This window comes from Dama dama, chromosome 14 (genome assembly GCF_033118175.1).
Source record: "Dama dama isolate Ldn47 chromosome 14, ASM3311817v1, whole genome shotgun sequence".
Lineage (NCBI taxonomy): Eukaryota > Metazoa > Chordata > Mammalia > Artiodactyla > Cervidae > Dama > Dama dama.
Genome location: NC_083694.1, coordinates 59,375,031 through 59,395,867, shown reverse-complemented (window position 1 = coordinate 59,395,867; position 20,837 = coordinate 59,375,031). Strand labels below are relative to the sequence as shown.

Sequence of the window (20,837 nt, the reverse complement as noted above, 5' to 3'; positions counted from 1 at the left end):
CACAGTGTGGCCCCCCCCCCCCAAAAAAAAGGTGTAGTATTTGCATATAACCTATGCACAGTCTTCTGTACACATTCCTAACACAATGTAAATGCAATGGACATTTGCTGGTATGTGGCAAATTCGACTTTTGGATTTTGGAACTTTCTGGAGTTTTTTGGTTTTTTAAACATTTTCAGTCTGAGGTTGGTTGAACTCGTGGAGGCGGGACCTGCAGATAGGGCCTGTTGTATCCACACATTTTCTTTACACTCCTTTCCAGATCCCATTATTAATGTTAGCAAAAACGATCTATTTGTATTATTATTGCTTTACATTTGCATAGTCTTTTATTGCACTGTGTGTATATATATTCATGCCTATCATATGTTTTAATGCTTGTTCTAACCTTTTGTGAGGCAGGTTTAATTACCATCAGCCCTTCAAGGACACAAGCACTTCCTATACACATTTGTATTCTTTAGCTCCAAGCACACAGCTGGGTACATCCCAGCGCATCAGTAAATCTTTCCAGAGTGGTTGGTTTGCCTTGAGGAAGCTGTGTGACTTGCCCAAGGTCATGGAGTCAGTGTAGGGCTGAGATTTGCAAGCCTATCATCTCATACTGAATATAGCCTCTTTAAAAATAACATTAATGTGAATTATGCAGTAGCCTCTAAGTCAAAATTCTAAAAGTACTTTATAGTCTCTAATTAATTTTCCAGTTATATCTTTGGTTTCTTTTAAAATATTTATTATTAAACACTTAAATGATGGAAGATAAAATGGAGATGTCTGAATGGCCTTCTCTGTGCTCCCCTTCCCCCATGATGGGCACTAATACTCCTGCATGACTCTCACCTTTCAATTCTAGGTGACAGAGGGACTGAATGGCTTCACCCCAGTGCCTAGCTCAAGGTGAACCTTATAATGGCCACTCAGTAAAAATGAGCTGAATACAGGAATGAATAAACGAAAACTCTAATTTATATAATCATTCTAAATTTCCTTGCAGTTATTTTCATTATACTTTCCTATTTATAAATAAGATAAAGTTTTTTGTTCTTTTTTCATTAAAAAACCTTGCACATCCACACATATCAGTTCACTGTACAGATAACAGTCTTATCACCAAGTACTTTTTCTATTTTACAGAAGCTACAAAAGGGAAGGTGCCTTGGCTAAAGCTAGAAAGCAACATGACCAATGTGGGCTCCCCAAGTCTCCGGCTAGTTCATCCACTGCTACATCAACCTGCCTGACACCCTTACTAGTCTGTCTGTAGGCCACTTCACACCTGACAGTTGGACATGTGCCAAGTCCCTTCCGGGTCACTTGAAAGAGGTAGAAACGCCTGGACACCAGACAATTCACTTTGGGATGCCCAGCCATGAAGCTGGCCACTTTTAAATGGCAGCACTTTAGTTTGAGACTATTTTTGTGCAGCTGGTGGCATTAGCAGGGGAGCTGAGCTGAGGGACATCAGGGTGGCCAGAAACACGGCACTAACCCTTAGAATGACCTGGTAGCGCCTTGCCTGTTATTCTATCACCACTTATCTGATGGTGCAGGGTAGAGATTTCTAGAAGCTTCTGTGCCAAGTCAGGCTTTCTCCCAAAAAAAGAGTTCAGAAGGCACCTGGGGCTTCTCACCATTTTCTAGATGGGTGTGCTTCATGCATTACTCAATATTTAACCAATGCAAGAGCAATCGTATCCTTTCACATCTATCAAGTTGGCCAAGTGCCATCAAATGTAGCACCCTAAGAAAGAACCACATCTATTCCATTGTACATTGTCATCATCCTGCTTCGATTAATGCTATCCACTTAGAGTTTCGGGTACGTTTTCTCAAAGGGTCCAAAGGTCTCTAAAAGAGAGATTAGAGATTCTCAGTCCTGCTTGTAAGATATAAAACACCAGAGATACAGAAGAGAAAGATTTACTTTGAGTCACCACCAATTCAACATGACATTTGATGCTGAATTTGCTGAACCCCATCCACTCCCCTCATCACCTCTCCTCACACAGTCCTACCCTAGAAGGAGCAGAGACATTTTTCAGTCAATGAAAGCCACCCACCCGGGTGTCCAACAAGCACCTTGGCCTCCAAGAGCTCTCTTGAGGAGGACCTATTTCTCAACATGGGCTGGAGCTTGTGACTGAACGTACACAGAAGGAAACCTCTCGTCTATTGATCAGGCAGGTGGGCTGGACCCCTTCTTGAGCTGATAGCACACTGTTGCTCACCAGGAAGGAGCAGAAGAAGATGAAGGAGACGAAGTACACGTAGGCCAGGTCGGTGCCACAGCGCTCACTCTCGCTCTGCCCCGACGGCGCAGTAGTGTCGGGCTCACAGCCCTTCTCCCCGAGACACGACAGCATTATCTCCTGCCAGGCCTCACCCGTGGCACTCCTGAACCCAAAGACAACTCAGTTAGTACTAGCAGGTCTGCACGGCCCAGCCTCTCTTTGACCATCTTCCCGGTTCCTGCATCCCTTCTTCCCTTCCTAGGCTTCTTTTGTGCCCCATGAGCCTCTGTCTGTGCTCTCCATCCCGTGACGGAGAGTGCCAGGGAGGGCTTCTTGGGTTCTACAACCTCAGGCACTGCTTCTCTGTCTTCTGTTGACAGTGGTAGAGAGGGCTGTGGGACTCGAAGACTCCATGTAAATCTGGCCATCTATGGTTTCAGCCTTTTAATGGACTCTGGCCTCAACTTCCCCCTCTTTGAGCCCTAGAGGAGGTGCTGAAGTTGCCATTTGCAAACCGATTACTGAGCCAAAGATGTGGAGGAAACTTCCTGAAGTCAGCAGGGCGGTTTTCTGGAGGCCCCGCCACCAGCCCACCCCCATCTATCCTCACAGAAGCAGAGCAGGCAGACAAACGGAAACAGGCAGAAAAGGCAGGTGACTGTGTCCCTCTCTCAGGAGCGCTCCAGCCACAGCAGGGATGGATCCAGGTACCTGAAGAGCAGCATGAGGGACCCAAAGAAACTCCGGAAGTTGTTGTGCCGGTTGATGTGACTCTCCTCATCTAACTTTATGTTTCCAAAGACCTGGATGAGAAAAACAGCAGAAAGCCCTGAGCATCAGTAAGCAGTGGGACCTTCAGGGTCAGTGGCACCATGGTAAAGAACCCGTCTGCCAATGCAGGAGACGCAAGAGACGCAGGTTCGATGCCTGGGTCGGGAACATCCTGTGCAGGAAGATATGGCAAACCCACTCCAATATTCTTGCCTGGGAAACCCCATGGACAGAGAAGCCTGGCAGACGACAGTCCACGGGGTTGCAAAGAGTCCGACCCGACCGAGCACACGCTGGCAGGGGCAGTAGCTTCACCCACATGGCTCCTCCTGACGGCCTAACCCTGAAGCAGACAACTCAGAACCCAGGAAGGCTGGCAGACCCCACGTTCTTGGCCTGATATGTGGCAAGAGTTATATTCTCCAGGGAAGCAAAGAGGAGGAATGCTTGCAAGGACCACAGAAGGCAAGATCTCTGGAAGTCATTCTGCTTGGATGTAGTTCCTCCCACACCTAATTTGGTCTTTTAATTTCTATGATACCTATTCACCACGGCATTCAAGCCGTCTGTCAACAAGATTACCCCATGACAGGCGTGCAGGGAACGCGTTACCCCCCTCTCTTCCTGTCTCAGCTGGTAATGATGAGAACATATGTATTTGCAGAAGATGTGATTTATTCTTTATAAAAAAGAAATAGGCAGAAGCTGCCCTGAAATTTGCAAGCACTGTAAGTCAGAGAGGGGCATCCCTATCTTCCTGGGATGTGCTCCCACCCAAAGAGTCACACCTCGGAAGTGTGATACATCTATAGCCCAGGCCCATGGGATGAAGAAAGTCTGGAAAACTGGATACTTGGAAAAGGAAAAAGAAAACAGGTTTGGGCAGATCTGGCTACAGAGTGAGTTTTCTGATCTGCTGTTGCTCATTGGGCTTAGAATGTGGTTACTGTGCAAATTCATATGGAAATAAGAGGCACACACAAGACTTCTGGCCACAGAAAATAAGGATGAACTCCTAGACACAGTGCTGCCTGGAGCCAAGGTGTATCCCACATCTCTTTAGATGGGAAGTGAAGTAATGTGAAAGTCGCTCAGTCGTGTCTGACTCTTTGCGACTCCATGGACTATACAGTCCACGGAATTCTCCAGGCCAGAATACTAGAATGGGTAGCCCTTCCCTTCTCCAGGGGATCTTCCCAACCCAGGGATCGAACCCAGGTCTCCCATATTGCAGGCAGATTCTTTACCAGATGAGCCACAAGGGAAGCCCAAGAATACTGGAGTGTGTAGCCTATGCCTTCTTGAGAGGATCTTTCTGATCCAGGAATCTAACTGGGGTCTCTTGCACTGCAGGCGGATTATTTAGCAACTGAGCTAGCTATCAGGGAAGCCCTATCTAGATGGGAAGGGTATCCTTACACATGTACTGTCCTCCCCAGTCATGATTCAGATCTCAGGATCTACTCTGGCAAGGCAATGTTTGTACAACTGAAGGCCTATCAGTCTATCTAATATGTGCTAAATGGAACACACTTTCCTCTGGAATGTGCAATTGAGGAACAGTCTCTGCTATTTTGCCCAAATAACTCCCACTGACACCTGCTTGGGGAATTTGTTCTCAACGCTGATTTTCAAAACCTAAATACTACTTCTCTCTCAGGGAGAATGGAGGTGGCAAGCTAGGTGGCATTGGGGAAGGAGGGAAGAAGGGAGATAAGAAGGCTGAGGGCCCCCAATCAGACGAACAGTAGCACTGAAAAAAATCCCAGCCAAACAATCAAACCTCGTTCTGGACGCCCCAGGAGGAAACTGTCACATATCCTTGCCCATGTTCATGACTCCTTCTGTCTTTCTTTTCATCCTCTTAATTCAAAATCCACGACTTATCCCTGATTCTTACACATACAACTTGGGGTTTTTTCTCCCTATGACTCTCCTGAAGACTTCATTAGTTGTCCTCTCTACGATTTTCTCAAACACCTTACCAATCATGAACTGGCCAGAGGGTACACTGTTATTTTATAAAAGTTATGTGTGTAATAGTCAAGGAGCTATTGTTAAGCCAAAAGTGCATATTTATTACAAAGGTGGCCTTTAAATTTTTTCACCTTTTTTAAAAGCTTTTCACTTAGTCCTTGTCATTAACCCAAATCTCCAACATCAAAAGGAAAGGCTATGAAAGAGAAAGGTTTGCTGAGACCCATCTGAACACTTAATGCAATTATAGGCTTAACTCTTGTTTTCACTTGGGATTGGGGTTTCCCAGGTGGCACAGTGGTAAAGAATTCACCTACCAACGCAGCAGATACAGGAGACAAGGTTTTGATCCCTGGATTGGGAAGATCCCCTAAAGTAGGAAATGGAAACTCGCCCCTATTCTTGCCTGGAATATTTCATGAATGGAGAAGCCTGGTAGGCTACAGTCCATGGGGTCCCAAAGAGTCAACCATGCCTGAGCAACTGAGCACACATACAGAATTTAAGAACTAGAAGGGATCCATAAAGCTATCTATCCAACTCCTCTGCTGCACTGGTGATGATGCTAAGTCCAAGAGAGGTTCAGTGATCTGACTAAGTTTGCACAGCTGGTCAGTGGTGGAGCTGAGGTCTAAAAGCCACACCTCCTAACTACTAGCAGCCCCAGAGCTCTTTCCCAAACCCAGCAACTTACTCCTTTTCACCATCAGATTTGTCTGCAAAGCTCACTTCTTCCAAGAAGCCCTTGAGAATTCAGAATAACAATACTTCTCAAAGACACATCCTGTTGCTATCTCTGTCTTTTGGATGCTTCTCTACTCTTCTTTTGCTTTTCTGTTGGTATGGACTCCCCTGTTTGTTGTGGCTATACGAGAAACAACCTTTCTGGTAACAAGTTAGGTGTCTGCTTTTTTTTTTTTTTCCAGGTGTTTTCTTTATTCATGGTGTGGGGTCTCTGTCAAGGGCCATGATGAAGACAGCCAGCTAAAGGTACGTCAAAATGGGGATGCCATTCCTGTCTTGGTAGAATGGGAACAGTGCTTTTAGTTTTTGGAAATAAGTCTATGGACAATAAATTATTACACATTATGGCTACTGTAAATATCACAATGTCACAACTGGAGAACTTTCCACCTGCCACTGAAGAGTCAAAGAAATACTTGTGTTTCCTTGTTGGTGGGAGGAGAGTCACTATAGAGAAGGTGCAGATATGGGCTATGGAGCAGACAAAGCTGAGATTTAAACTTAGCTCTCCCACCTATATCTAAGATCTGGAGTGTGTTACAAGTTACTTAACCATGCTAGGCAACAATGGAGACAATGAAACCCACCTCTAAACATTTCACATCATTCCTGAATACATTAGTTATGTATCGTGTGTGTCCTGTATTTATGTGTGTGGGTATAATATATACACTTTAGAAGGGAGAGAGAGAAAGAGAGGAAGGGAGAGGCAGGAGGAGGTAAGAGCATACATTTAGCACAGTGTCTAAAACACTTAGGAATTCAAGTGATAGTAAATGATATTCATCATTATCAGTAGTACCACTAACAGGTATTAGAGATGGTGTTCCTAATTTATTTTTCTTGAAGATGAAAAGGGATAAGAACTATTTTGAAAGTGTTAGTTGCTCAGTCCTGTCCAACTCTTTGCAACCCCATGGACCGGGGGCCTCCAGGCTCCTCTATCCATGGAATCCTCCAGGCAGGAATACCAGAGTGGGTTGCCATTCCCTTCTCCAGGGGATCTTCCCCCTTAAGTGTGTACAAAAAAACAAAACAAAAAACCCCCTAATTTAATCAAGTTTCATTTGGCTATTCAAGAACATTTAAATTCTAGAATCAAATGCTTCATAGTTAGAAAGGACTTAATAGAAGTCAGCAAGACAAGCTTTAGCTTCAGCTGGGATTCAGCTTGCAACACACCCCTGACATCATCATTAAAGCTCTACTGAAATATCCTCCGTGAAGGAGAACTCATTACTTTTCAAACAAGTCTCACGTTTTCTGACACCTGACATTCTGTTGTATTTTTGGAGAACAAAACTCTCCAGTAATGGGATTAGAAGATGAACAAAATTAGGAAGTGCAGGCAAGAGAGAGGAGCAAAAAGATGACATTTCAGACAAGCTCTAGAAAGGGCTGCCGACACGGCAAGTCTGGGGGATGTGAGCAGTGGCTCCAGGTGGCAGCCACCACTGAGAAGGCAGCTGGCTGTCCAAAGGCAGCCAGACTGCCTGACTGCAGGAGATGGCCACGTGCCTGAGGTCTTACACCGGGGTGTAGCCTCCATATCTCCAAGTCAGAAAGTCAGCCTCTCGGAGCCCAGCAGAGCCTGTGTACCCAACCAGACAGGTGCTGGGGTGTGCTGCAGGGTGTTTATGGTAGGTGTTCACACACCACAAATGACCACTGCCTTTTGAAAGATCTCTCGGCCCCTTCTGCTCAGTGGGCCTCTGGTTATCTGCATGAGTACCCAGGGTGGGAACCTCATCCACGTCTCAATCTTGAAACTGGAAAGGATGTGCTAACCCAGGAGAACCATCCAGCAAGCTGCATGGTCCTTTGACAGGCATCAGCTGGAATGTGGCCCAGGGATTTCCCATGGATTGGGCACGCTGCCAGAGATTCTGAGTTGTTCCCAATCTCAACTGTTTGGGGTGTAACTCACATACATTTTGTGTCTGTGTCTATAGGAGAGCAACCATCTGATCTTCTTCTAGGTCTGGCTCAAATATGGGAGGCTCCTGAGGTATGGACCATCAGGAGCCTCACCCTCTCGTTAGTTTCAGGGGGCGCCCTCTGGCCAAGAACAACGGCATTATCTTCAGTGGAATCCAACTGCTTCTGAGAAAGCACCAGGATCTGACAACCACAGATGAAGCCCCTGTTATCAGACCACACTGACCACCTGGGCAACCTGAGTGGGGAACTGCACATGTGAATTCCCAAGGTCATATTGCAGCAAGATATTACAGCGAGCCTCTGGGTAAGAGGCTTCCCTGATGGCTTAGTGGTAAAGAAAGTGCCTGCAATGAAGGAGATCCAGGTTCAATCCCTGGGTCAGGAAGATCCCCTGGAGAAGGAAATGGCAATCTACTCCAGTATTCTTGTCTGGAGAATCCCCTGGACAGAGCAGCCTGGAGGGCTACAGTCCATGGGGTCACAAAGAGTTGGACACGACTGAGCTATAACACTTCAACCTCTGGGTAAGAAGGGGTTCTTTAAAGCACCTTCAATCCTGCAAGCTCAGGCTGGAAAGTCAGAGACAACATGGGCGACAGCTGTCCCCCATCAGGCTCCCAAGGCACCCACTCACCTGCATCCCAATGATGGCGTAAATGAAGAAAAGCATGGCAATCAGAAGGCAGACATAGGGAAGGGCCTAGAAGGAAGCAGAGACATGACCATGAATTTAAAGGCAGGCAGCTCTGGGGTCAACAAACTGCACCCCAGGCAGTGTAGGAACTTTTGCCCTCAGACTGACTTAAACACAGGGCAGTCACTCTCTGTTCCCCTGGGATGTTCTATTTTGGAGTTTCATGCTTTTGCAGATGTCCACATCGTCTGATAGGTATGCAAGCTGTTGGCCTCAGAGAGGTTCGTAATTTCCTTCCCCACCAAGAATCTTCTCAGACCCAGTAAAGTGTGTGGCCGGGTATCTGAGGGAGAGCTGGGAAAAATTCCTGGGTCTGGTCTTCATCCCACTCTGTATGCAGAATATTAATAACCTGGGCAATTATGATGCCAATTACACAGCAAGCATCCAGCTTTGACTCCCAAATCCCCGTATGACCCTTCCCACTCCTTCACTCAACACGAGGCTCCTAATGAAGCATCTGGAAGCAGAATGAATTGGCTGAGAGGTCTCAGTCACTGGTCAGTTCCTACAAGGCGCCTTCAGGCTCTGATGAACCATCTTTTTCCAATGTTTAAGCCTGCTGACTTTTCAGTCTGTTTTGTGCAAAATTCCAAAAAGTCTTTCAAAGTGTGAGTGACCACAAAACTCTGCCGTGCAGCCATGTGGCACAAACTTCAATCCTGTGCAAGCTACCTGCCACTCTGGGATGACAACACTTTAAAGGTGGAGGTGAAGGGGTGGGTGGAGGAGAAGGCAGGCAGGGAGTTGCCCCTGGTGGCTGGGGGAAATGAAGACACAGGGCAGTTTGGTTTGGGGGAAAGGGTGGGCGCTACAATTCTAGGGGATCCTGGCGCTGACAATGGACGCCCCTTGTTTTCACCACCCAGGAAGCCTCCCTGGCAGTTTGTGCGACTCCGAGGCTTCACTCTCTCAAGTGTGTAGAGCACGACTCCCAGGAGGGCAGTTGAAGGCTTCCAGACCACACGAGCCAGGCAGAGCTTCTCCACGGTGCTAACTAAATGAAGAGTCCTGGGAGACTCTTACAATTTGAATAAAGAACAAACATGAAAATGAAATTGAGAGTTGGTGGGAGAACCCCTTCTCCCACGGAGTGCTGATTCTCAAGGTCTGTGAGCAGTGGCCACATCCCACAGGGGCACGTGAAGACTCCCTCTGCTGAAAGGAGAGGGCACAGAGGCAGGTTTCTGGCCTCTTCCCATCACCTTCTATGCTGTGCTTCCTGCCTTTATTCTGCCTTCCCCATTCCATCATCTCTAGTCCCTGGCACCTCTCTCCCATCCTGATCTCTCTCCTTGTCATGGCATACATTCCAACACAAAATAAGGAAAAGAGGGGCTTCCTTGGTGGTCCAGTGGTTCAGACTTCACGCTCCCAATGCAGGGGCGTGGGTTTGATGTCTGGTCAGGGAACTAAGATCCCACATGTGGAGTGGCACAGCCAAAAAATTTTTTTCAAAAAGGATTGTAAAACACCTAGACAAAGAAAAGACACAACACATTCACAGAACAAAGAATAACAACGTACTTCCGGTCAGAAAATATGCAAACTGGAAGACAGCTGAGTGTCATCATTAAATTATGAAAGAAAGAAAAAAATAAGGGAGAGAGAGAAGCACTGAGTTGGAGTCAGTGGTGGGAAATGAGATGATGCTCAGGGTGAGGGAGGGGGAGGCAGAGACGGGACAATGCTGTCTACACCGTGTGGCTCTCTGTTGTGCGTGTGCAGAGGCAGCCTTTGTTAAACCAACTTCTACACTGTGTCCCAGAGCGGCTCCAAAAAGGAAACACCCACCCACCACAGTGTCACCTGGAGACAGACACATGTGTCTCCACTCTTCTCTATTCACTGGAATAAGCCAACCATTTGGCCATCAGTTTTTGACATGCTTTTCTTTGCCCTCAATAGTATACACTTTCACAGAGAACTGGTGATCGTGAGAATATGACAGGCTGACACATACTTCTTAAGAGACTAACAACTGGAACTTTTTGGGCAGGCCTCTACAAAGAGGTTTTAAGAGCATCTTGTGTTTCAAATTCTAAATCCAGCTCCACCCAAGACTCAAGTGGTTAAATTCTTGCTAAGGGTTTTGATTTCTCCTCTGTCATTCAGTTTTGGAGAAACAGTTTTCATCGAGGCGAGGCCTCTGTGGGAATTATCACACCAAACAATTATGATGAAGACAATAAAGATGTCAAGGTTGCTCATGGGAACCTGAACATCCTTACAACTGGTCTCACATTTCAGATGCACAAGAACTTGATGGAGAAGTAATTCAGTCATGATGGTGTGGGGTGAAGTCCCCTTTAAATAACGAGAAACCATGAATTCACTGACAAGCTCTCTTCAGTTCAGTTTGGAATTAAAATGTACAAATAATTGGACTCCCTGGTGGTCCAGTGGTTAAGAATCCACTTAACAACAAAGGGGACATGGGTTCAAGCCCTGATCCAGGAAGATTCCACATGCCTTGGAGCAACCAAGCCCATGCACCAGAATTACTAAGCCTGAGCTCCAGAGCCTGCGAGCAGCAATTACTGAAGCCCATGTGTCTAGAGCCTGTGCTTGGCAACAAGAGAAGCCACTGCAATGAGAAGCCCAAGCATCACAGTGAAGAGTAGCCCCTTCTCTCCACAACTAGAGAAAGCCTGCATACAGCAATGAGGACCCAGCACAGTCAAACATCAAATAATACAATTAAAATGTACAAATAATTAAAGAAGGCAATTATTAAATTCATGATTTTTCATCTTTGAATCAATTTCATCAGATTTTAAAAATACATTTATTGAAAAACCCTATTTTATGAAGAAAACAGTAAGTTTTTGAATAGCATAAATGCTCCCCAAACTTCAAAAACGAATTATATTTGCTACAGCATGCAAATATTTAAATATGGAAAATTTCTTTTACTGAAAGTCTCTGCCATTTACACAGGTCTCAGGTTTCAAGTTTTAACTTGTTTATTACACATATACCTCTGTACAACCTGATGAGGTCATTCAAAAGATGCTCACCATATTAACCTTGCCCAGACGTCTTATTCATTTGCAGGACGCAGAGGTGGCCATTAGCATGCGATACATTCAATGGTTCAGGAATTACATACTAATGATGACATGTGTGGGAATGGTATGAATCATCTTGTTATAAAACACAACTCAAGGAGTCCTTTGAAAAACTGTTGGGTGAAATAAAGCCATGGATGAAACTCTGAAAATGCAGAGGATATGTGACTATAGGTGTCTGGCTCTGTCCATGGATAGGATTGCTCTGGGCATTCTGGAATACTTGGGAGGGAACACACAAGCCCCCTGCCTCAGTGAACAGAGACAATAACTGAGTTTCAAAGTTGGGATGCTTTCTAGAATGAAATCCTAACTAATCAGTCATAAGCTAACCACCTCCTGGCTGAGTTGTATTGTAGCTGAGGACTGCTGTGTTTATCTGACGCTTCTGACAAATAGCTATTCCCAGAAGCGAGGGAACCTGCGGAATAATGCTGTGTTGCCCGGTGTTCTGTCTGATGTGACAGGGGCCCCTCAACCCTCAGAGAGGAGGAGCTGGTAAGGCCTTTTACCTTAAAGGACTGCACGAAGGTCCACAGTAAAATGCGGATGGTGTAGCCCTGACGCAGCAGCTTGATGAGGCGGGCTGCTCGGAAGAGCTTCAGAAAGCTCATGTTGAAGCCACTGGTGTTCACCAGCTGGTGGACCAGAAGGAAACATATCATTAGTGACATTCGGGCCATTTAGAAAAGTTAAGCACTGGCATTTGTGCATTTATCCCTCATTCAGATCATAAAATAGAACACGAATGGTGTCTTTCATTTTTAACCCCGTCTCCAGCTGGCAGGCCAGAGAGGACCATCTCTCTGAGCCTCCCCAGGCCCACCCTTTATTCCCAGGCAGGAAAGCACAGAAGCTCCCCAGATGGGTACCCTGAACACAGTTAGCAAAATTGGCCTCCCTGGTCTTCTCTGAGTGGTCCTAAATTTGCATGTGAGTGTCAGAGAGCAGACCTCATAATCCCTCTAGAACACGATGGTTTTGTGATGAGCTCTCCAAATTTTGTTTGGGATGAACCATCTCGGAAACACTTAAGGTCTAACAACTTTGAGGGCAAAGATCCTGTGCCTAGATTCTTGGTATCTCCTGAAGAATCTAGCAGAACACTGTGACATGGCCTCTCCTGGGCCCTCTATCCCACTCACCTATTTGAGTGGTGCAAATGGGACCAAGCCTTCCATGAGATCCAGTGTCATCCAATGTTGCCATTTTCTGGGGAAAGCTCAGGACTGAGAAAGTGAATAGGAGGCTGCACACTGGGTTTCAGGAGTTAAAAATGGACTGAAGGTGCCGAGGATTGCTTTAATGCTACTCCAGGACCAAGCTTAAAGAGAACGATCCAAGAGCTATTTACCTTGCTGTCCGTCAGAATAATTTCTGTGATACTGCCAATCACGGTGATGAAGTCAAAGATATTCCAGGTGTCTCGGAAATAGTTCTGCCAAGTGAATTCAGCCATAAGCATGTGCGGGGTTGGGGGGAGAAAAGAAAACAAGGGGGGAAAATGAAGGAAAAAATATCTTTCATGATAGAACTCTTTCACTTGAAATTAAAACTTTTCAATTCCAAGACAAGTTCATTTTAACTTTGGCTTTGGTTTCCTATTTCTAACCAAAAATGCGGTTTCTCCTTCACTAATTTGAGAATTTCTCATTTGGGAAGTAGTTTCATCACTATTTGAAGACTTTGTTTTTGACTTAAAAAGCTATATAAAGAACACGTAAGATTTTTTAATGTAATACTACATAAAAATATGTAAGAAAGTGATTTGTAGCCTAGAACACATTGACCTCCAAGAAAAGAAAGATCATTGTCACCTACAAGACAATAAAATGATTTACAGTATTAGTCTAAGGTTTCCTATAACTTTTAAATTATTTAAATAGTATCATGGGACCCTATAAGTACACCATTCTGACTTTCAACTAACAATAAAAGTCACAGAGATGTCCTAAGTGCTTAAAGATCAAAGATGTGCCAAAAATCTCTTCCTAACCTCGTTGAACCTTTTCAAACCAACTTCCGACTGGCAATAGGATGAACGAATTCATCTTTCCCATCTTTCTCGGCTCTGTTACACCTTTTGAGGAGGTGTGACTAAATAAAATATAACGAAGCAGTAATGAGATGAGAAGGTTAAAGGAGACAAAGGAGTAAAGGACCTGGAAAATTCACCAACCAGAAAACATTCAGCTCTGGAACATTAGAGAAAAGTGTGCTCTGTTCTCATCTCCGGGGCTCAGGTGAACAGAGACCTTGGACTATATTCCTTGAAAGAAACAGAATACCTGGGTCTCCAAAACATTACCCACTTGCCCGTGGGTGGCAGCTCCTGTAAGTGACCCCTGGAGCACTGCACAACTATACCCTCTCCCACCCCCATGGCTGGCATTCAAGAATCCTTACTATACATGCCAGATTCTGTGCCAGATCCTTCCTCAGCATCCTTTCAGTTCATTTATTCCTCCCATGGATGCTCTAAGTAGGTAGTGATAAATACTTCACAAATTACTGAGTGGTAGGGCTGGCATGAAGAGTGGGGAGGGAAATGTGATAGAAATGGTGTGGGGAGAGAGGAGGTACATTTGTGAGTACCTACTCAGGACTAGACGTCTTACGTATATTCCCTGACTGGACACACACACAGTATCTCTGGCTGTACAAGGCAGTTCTTGTTATCCTCCTTTAATGCAGGAGAAAACTGAGGCTTGGAGAGGTCTGTCTGATTCAAAAGTCACAGGCGCCTGCCAGGCATGTAGATAAACCAGACATCCAGCCTCACAAACTCACTGCTGTGAAGGGCGCCTACTCCTTCAGGACTGGGGCCAAGTTGAGTCTCTGAGTTCCTCACATCTCAGGGCTCTCCTGTTCCCAACCTGGGGTGAACTTCCTAATTCTTAGATGTGAGTGAGCAATAGCCGCTCAGTCATGTCCGATTCTTTGCAACCCCAAGGACTGTAGCCTGCCAGGCTCCTCTGGCCATGGAACTCTCCAGGTAAGAATACTGGAGTGGGTTGCCATTTCCTTCTCCAGGGGATCTTCCTGACCCAGGGATTGAACATGGGTCTCCTGTGTTACATTCTTATATAGTCCCTATTTATGAGCTAGAATACAAATCTAGGTCTCAGGGGACAGAAGCCCTGGATTCCAGTAGAGGAGGCTTTACAATACAGCATGGTAAAGCCCAGAGGAGTACAGTATAGACTAGGAGATTATGGAGGACAAAATGTGGGCTTCCGAAGCCAGACAGACCGGGATCTGAACACAGGCTCTGTCTTTTAGTAAACTTATGCGAAGTACTGAATCTTGTTGAGCCCCAGCTCATCCATATAAGAAGAAAATCATAATGCCCAATCTAATAGAGTTCTTATGAAGGTAAAATGAATAATATGTAAAGCTTTTTTCCCTGGTGGCTCAGATGGTAAAGAATCTGCTTGCAATGCAGGAGCCCTGAGTTCAATCCCTGGGTTGGGAAGATCCCCTGGAGAAGGGAATGGCTATCTACTATAGTATCTTGCTTGGAGAATCCCATGGATGGGAGCCTGGCGGGCTACAGTCCATGGGGTCACAAACAGTCGAACATGACTGAGTGACCAACACTTTCACTTTTCTTTTTCCAGACAACCAATGTATTTTAATTCTCTCCCTTCCTTTCTTCTTCTTCCTTCTTTATTCCCATTCCACTATCCAATCCTACTGCCTTTTGGTCTGTAACCTTCGAAAAGCAACATAATTTTTCTGAACTTCAATTTCCTCATTTAAAATAAGAAGGCTAGTTTCTGCCATGCCTATTTCAGAGTCATTGCAAAGATATGACAAAACAGTATATATTAGGGAATTCTGAAAACCTACAGTACCATATCAACGAAAACTTATTTGGGGCTAGTGGTGCCTTTTATAGTGTTCAGAATGCTTCTAGACCTTGAATGAAAATATGAGGGTGAGGGTGGGAAGGAGGCAGGCTTTGGGGCTGAATCACCTAGTTAAGCTTGTAAGTAGGTATTCAGTATTCCCTATAATTTGACATATAATTGGGGGCTTAAGCACAGACAATATCAATCCAACATGCAAGTAATCAAGATGCGGAGGAAAACTTGTCCTGTTGTTGTATAAGCTTCCCCCGCCCCTTGCTCCCCCTGCCCAGGGCTAGACTGTATTATAAAGGCATCTTTGTGGCTGGCAGTTTACTTTTTGATTTCTCTAAGACTCAAAAGGGAGTCCAACAACCAACAATACAGCCGCCTGCCATGGGTTCCCTTCAACTCTCCTCCCTACACCATCAAATCAATGACTTCGCAAAGAACCATTAGGAAGCCAGAAGCAACCCCCATCATCAATACTGACAACCGCCAAGCCGAGGTCAGAGTGTCTGCGCAAGCTGCCAGTGGTCAAACCCACATTCAGATAATAAGCTAAGTTTCTCTTCTTGCAGGGGACACCACATACACATATAATTTGAAATGGTAGCTCATACACAAAATAAGTGTGAAACAGCTTTCAGGTGGGTTTATCTGCATCCCACTGATCTTACTGTAAACATCGAGCCAAGGGTCGGGGGGCGGGTGGCAGAGAGAACTCTCTTCTTTATAGGACACTGAAGCAAAGGGCTAGGCTTGCTTAACGTGCTTGATGGCAGATGCAACAATCTGCGAAAACTATAATTAGCAGTTGAAAAAAAGTAAAGGGAAGACTCCTGCCAGAAAAACTCATCCCAATGCTCCCCAAATTCCCGAACGCCTACCTCTCTCTCTCTCTCTCACATACAGACATTTTAAAGGTCACTAGTCTTTGTAAGCTTTAGTACGAAACATTTATTTTTGTTGGCAAAAGTTATTCTTCACATAACTAAAGGGAGGAGGACAATTAGATATTAATAAAATCTATAATTTTCTATGTTGGAAGATAAGAGGGCCAGATATCTTCCCATTGGAGTTATAGAGTTTAAACCTTCCATCAGTAAATAAGTACTCGGGTTTACTAGTCCAATCCTTGCTTGGCTCCTCAACAGGTAAACCTTGCTAAGTTCCAGTAAGACCTAATGATCATGGCCCCTTGACCACTGATAGAATTTGAGAGGAACAGAGCAGAGGTCTATCTGAGGGCTCTGGTTCCTTTTGCCTTTTCTCCTAACACCCTCACACAGCATCTTGTCTCTAGGGCCGTTTATTGAGCAGTCCAAACAAACTCACAGTTAGGTGGGTGGGTGTGTGAACCATTTCTGGAATAGCAGTGACCACCCCTCCCTTCCAACAGAAGCTGGGAATGAACCCAACGAAAAGGGAAGACAAGCATGAGGGCAGGATCAATCCCATGACATACCAAGAAGCCAAACGCAATGATCTTCAGGACACATTCCAGGGAAAACACCATGGTGAAGGCGATGTTTAGGTACTTCAGGGCCAGCTCATAGGTGCAGGGAGCGGAGTAGTACTGCCAGGAAGAGAAAGCAGGAAAGGTGAGAGGCATATCCAGGTCACAGAGGTTGGCCATCTGGCATCCCTGCCCTAGGGGGACATTCTGGTGCATGATGTAGAAGGAAAGATGGTCATCTAGGGCTAGACAGGAGAAGTACACATCCTATGTAGCAAAACAAAACAGAGAGGAACACAAATCTTATTAGCAAAATGGCCAGTCTTCCTAAAACTGAAGGAGAGAAGGGCAGAAACATTTGCTAGAGTTAATTACTTTACCATTTAGTATTAAACAACATCAAACCTCTTCTGACTCTTAGAACTCCACAATCACCCACATCTGACACTGCCACCCTCATCTGCATCTGACTGCCATCACCAACCTTTGCTTTCAGAGTTCCATGACTGCTGCTATGTATTTCACTGCCTTTTACCCCAAGGGCCTAGAGGCTGGGCTGCTGATGGAGACAAGATCAAAGAGAGATTCCACGATGGAAAAGTAGGTAAGGAGGCAACAGACCGGTAAGTCGGTTTTTTTTCTTTTTCTTTTATCTTTATTTTTTTTGGCCATGGCACATAGTGGGTGGCATCCCAGTTCCCCGAGGAGGGATTGAAGCTGTGCCCCCTGCGACAGAAGTGAGGAGTCCGAACCACTGGACTGCCAGAGAGTTCCCATGTGGCAAAAGTCACATCATACAGAGCACATTATTTTAGCCGTATTTAACTGTACAGTTCAGTGGTACTAAACACATTAATGCTGTTGTACAAATCTCACCATTACCCAGCTTCCAAATTTTTCATCTTCCTAAATGGAAACTCTGTTCCCATTAATCAGCAAGTCCCCATTCGTCCTCCCTACCTCCCCCTCACCCCCCTGGAGGGTTTTCTCAGTGTCTTGGGCACACACGCAAGTGCCCTGTGAGGGGGCAGTCGCCGAGGCTCAGCTCGCCCCAGCGCCTCCCGGCCACCACCCTCTCACCTTCATCATCAGCACGACGGTGTTCAGGGCGATCATGGCCATGATGGTGTACTCAAAGGATGGAGACACCACGAAGTGCCAGACGCGGTACTGGAAGGTGTGCCTGTTCTGGGGCATGTAGCGGGTGAGCGGTTTGGCGCTGATGGCGAAGTCGATGCACGCTCTCTGCGGGAGGGTCACACTGGTTAGCCAGGCTCAGATCCCCCAAACCTCGCACCCTGGGGGGCTCTCTGTTAGATGCTTAGGAGAAAAGGACAGTGTAGGAGAAGAGGCCAGGACTGGACAAGCAGAGGTGAAAGTACAAAAGAAATTATTTGGACAAAGCTACAGGTGGGATGTCACCTTAAATGAAAACACAGAAGCAGAAGGGTCTGTCCCATGCAGGAAGGACTTAATGGCTATCATCGATTGTGGTGTCTCTTACACAGCACGTGGCTGAGATGACTGGGCAGGAAGCTGTTCCTCGTGCCTGCAGTCAGAAGCAAAAATCTATCTTCCTGTGCATTCCCACAGCACTTTCTTTGCTTTTGTCTTATAGATTCTTAATGATTTCTAGTGCAGTTCCAGGGTAAAAACAATGAACTCGACAATGTGCCAGAACCACACTTGTTACTACAAAAGCAGTAATAAGTAAGGCTTGTTCCCTACCCTTATAGCAAATACACAGCATTGAGGGGCACTGCCAGGGAAGCGGATGTCTTAGTGGTATAATGCTGGCACATGTCTTTCACCCCCAATCTCTAGACTACGTGCTGCATAAAAGTAAGGACTGCCTCTTACACAGATCCCTTCCAGGTCGCTGTGCCTCATGAAAGTGAAAGTGTTAGTCATGTCTCTTTGCAACCCCATGGACTACAGCCTGCCAGGCTCCTCTGTCCATGGGGTTCTCCAGGCAAGAATACTGGAGTGGGTTGCCATGCCCTCCTCCAGGGTATCTTCCCAACCCAGGGATTGAACTCGGGTCTCCCCCACTGCAGGCAGATTCTTTACCATCTGAGCCAACAGGGAAGCCCATTCCTATGCCCTATTCTTGGGCTTTAAACACAGCAGATGCTCCAAAGACGTTTCTTTGATGACCAACTAAAACATTTTCCCCCAATTCTCTAATTCATAAGAGAGTGGAGAACATTCTGTCTTCCTCCTAACACTGCTGGTCTGACAGTCCTTTCTGGATCCCCCGCTGCCCCACGCTCCAGACCCCTTGCTTCACCTCGTTCTTCTCCAGGCTGCACTCCTCCATCATCTTGTCCCCTTGCTCCTGGAAGGTGATGATGATGAGAGCCACAAAGATGTTGACAAAGAAGAAAGGGAAGACCACAAAGTAGACCACGTAAAAGATGGACATTTCCATCCGGTTGCTGCGGCTCGGGCCTCGGTCTTCCTCTGTTACATCGACCGAGTGCTGCAAGACTCTGGGGACAGAAAGAGGAGGCAGGCATGGTGGAGGTGGTCTTGGCAGCTGCTCTGACTCAAGGCTTCGTTAACTGATGTACCCCCCTATTATATATATACTCTTAAAAGAATTTTTTTTTTTTTTGATGTGGACCGTTTTCAAAGTCTTCATTGAATTCATTACAATACTGCTTATGTTTTATGTTTTGGTTTTTTGGCCACAACACTTGCGGGTTCTTAATTCCCCAACCAGGGACTGAACCCACTCATGCTGCACTGGAAGGAAAAGTCTTAACCACTGGATCACGAGGGAAGCCCCCTGCATTTTCTTATTTGAGTCTTTAAAACTTCAAGGATCCTCCATGAATTTGGGCTCCACAACCAAGCTGGTGGAGATCTGGTGACCCCCAAGCCACTGCTATCTCTAGCCCCTGTGCCACCATGGATCCAACTCCTAAGCACTAGAGTGACATTATGTTAGAGGTGAGGTTGTTATAAAATACCAGGAGACTCCTGAATTCCCCTTTGGTATTTTGCTGCCAAAAGAGTACACTGCCACCAGAAAGTGGTGTCTTGGTAATTGCCAAGTCTCTGAAAAAAATCAGCCTGCAGCTATGTGCTAAGTCACTTCAGTCATATTCGACTGACTCTTTGCGACCCTATGACTGCAGGGTCCTTTGACCCTATGATTGCCAGGCTCCTTTGTCCATGGGATTCTCCAGGCAAGAATACTGGAGTGGGTTGCCATTTCCTTTTCCAGAGGATCTTCCCAACCCAGGGATCAAACCAGTGTCTCTGATGTCTCCTGTATTGGCAGGTGGGTTCTTTACCACTAGCGCCATGAGCAGCATAAAAAAAACTGCATTCTGTTACTTTTGCCATATAAGGTATGATCACAGAAAGTGTCCCTGGGTTCTGCCAGCTCATCCTTAACCCTCAACCCTCTCTTATGTCCAGGGTCAACCTGGATGATAAATGGGTCTAAAACAGTCCTCAGGGACTCTCCTAAGGTGTGGAGAGCTGTTCAAAGTTCATTTGTTCTGTAAGAGTCAGATGGCTCCACTCAACTCCTCGATAATCAGCTAAAACATGAAGGGCACCAGATATTTCCCTGACTTCATCAGATCCGGCTTGATTCCTATATGAAGGATTTTCATTCTTCCTCTCTCCTGCCTGTCTCACCTACTCATGATCACTTACCTTCCTTGGTACAACCCCAAAGGGTTAGCCTTGTTCATCTTAAATCAACTTCTTAAGGCAAACACATGGTCCCAGCCCAGCTTACAGACAAGCATGCCAAGTCAATCCCATCACTCACTGAGGCCACCCTTCCCCTGTGGAGACGGTGAAGAGGGTCAGCAGAGCCCAGATGATGTTGTCATAATGGAATTCATGGCGCTTCCACTCTCGGCCTTTCACCTCCATCTTGTTTTTTTCATGATCTACATAGTTGCCTCTGAAACCAGAGCAGAAATGAACCAGAACCTTGTCACTATAGCTCACAGAAGAGCAAAGAAATTCTAGGGACTACAATAACAAACCCTAGTAATCATTGAATTATTGGCATTCAAATGCAAGGAAGGAAGGATTTTATTATGACAGCATATTATCATGGAACAAAAATGA

General features: G+C 45.7%; 1 protein-coding gene across 3 annotated transcripts in view; it reads right to left on the bottom strand.

Moving 5' to 3' along the window:
* CACNA1E (calcium voltage-gated channel subunit alpha1 E) overlaps positions 1 to 20,837 on the bottom strand; it is a 326,283-nt gene that overhangs the window by 27,487 nt on the left and 277,959 nt on the right. For all 3 annotated transcript variants that reach the window (XM_061161261.1, XM_061161262.1, XM_061161263.1), the window contains 9 exons: positions 20,530 to 20,667; positions 19,030 to 19,231; positions 17,820 to 17,984; positions 16,749 to 16,859; positions 12,784 to 12,867; positions 11,942 to 12,067; positions 8,299 to 8,364; positions 2,943 to 3,034; positions 2,229 to 2,394 (listed from right to left, as the gene is read on the bottom strand). In XM_061161261.1, the coding sequence (XP_061017244.1) occupies positions 2,229 to 2,394; positions 2,943 to 3,034; positions 8,299 to 8,364; positions 11,942 to 12,067; positions 12,784 to 12,867; positions 16,749 to 16,859; positions 17,820 to 17,984; positions 19,030 to 19,231; positions 20,530 to 20,667 (1,150 nt within the window). The remainder of the gene's footprint in view (positions 1 to 2,228; positions 2,395 to 2,942; positions 3,035 to 8,298; positions 8,365 to 11,941; positions 12,068 to 12,783; positions 12,868 to 16,748; positions 16,860 to 17,819; positions 17,985 to 19,029; positions 19,232 to 20,529; positions 20,668 to 20,837) is intronic.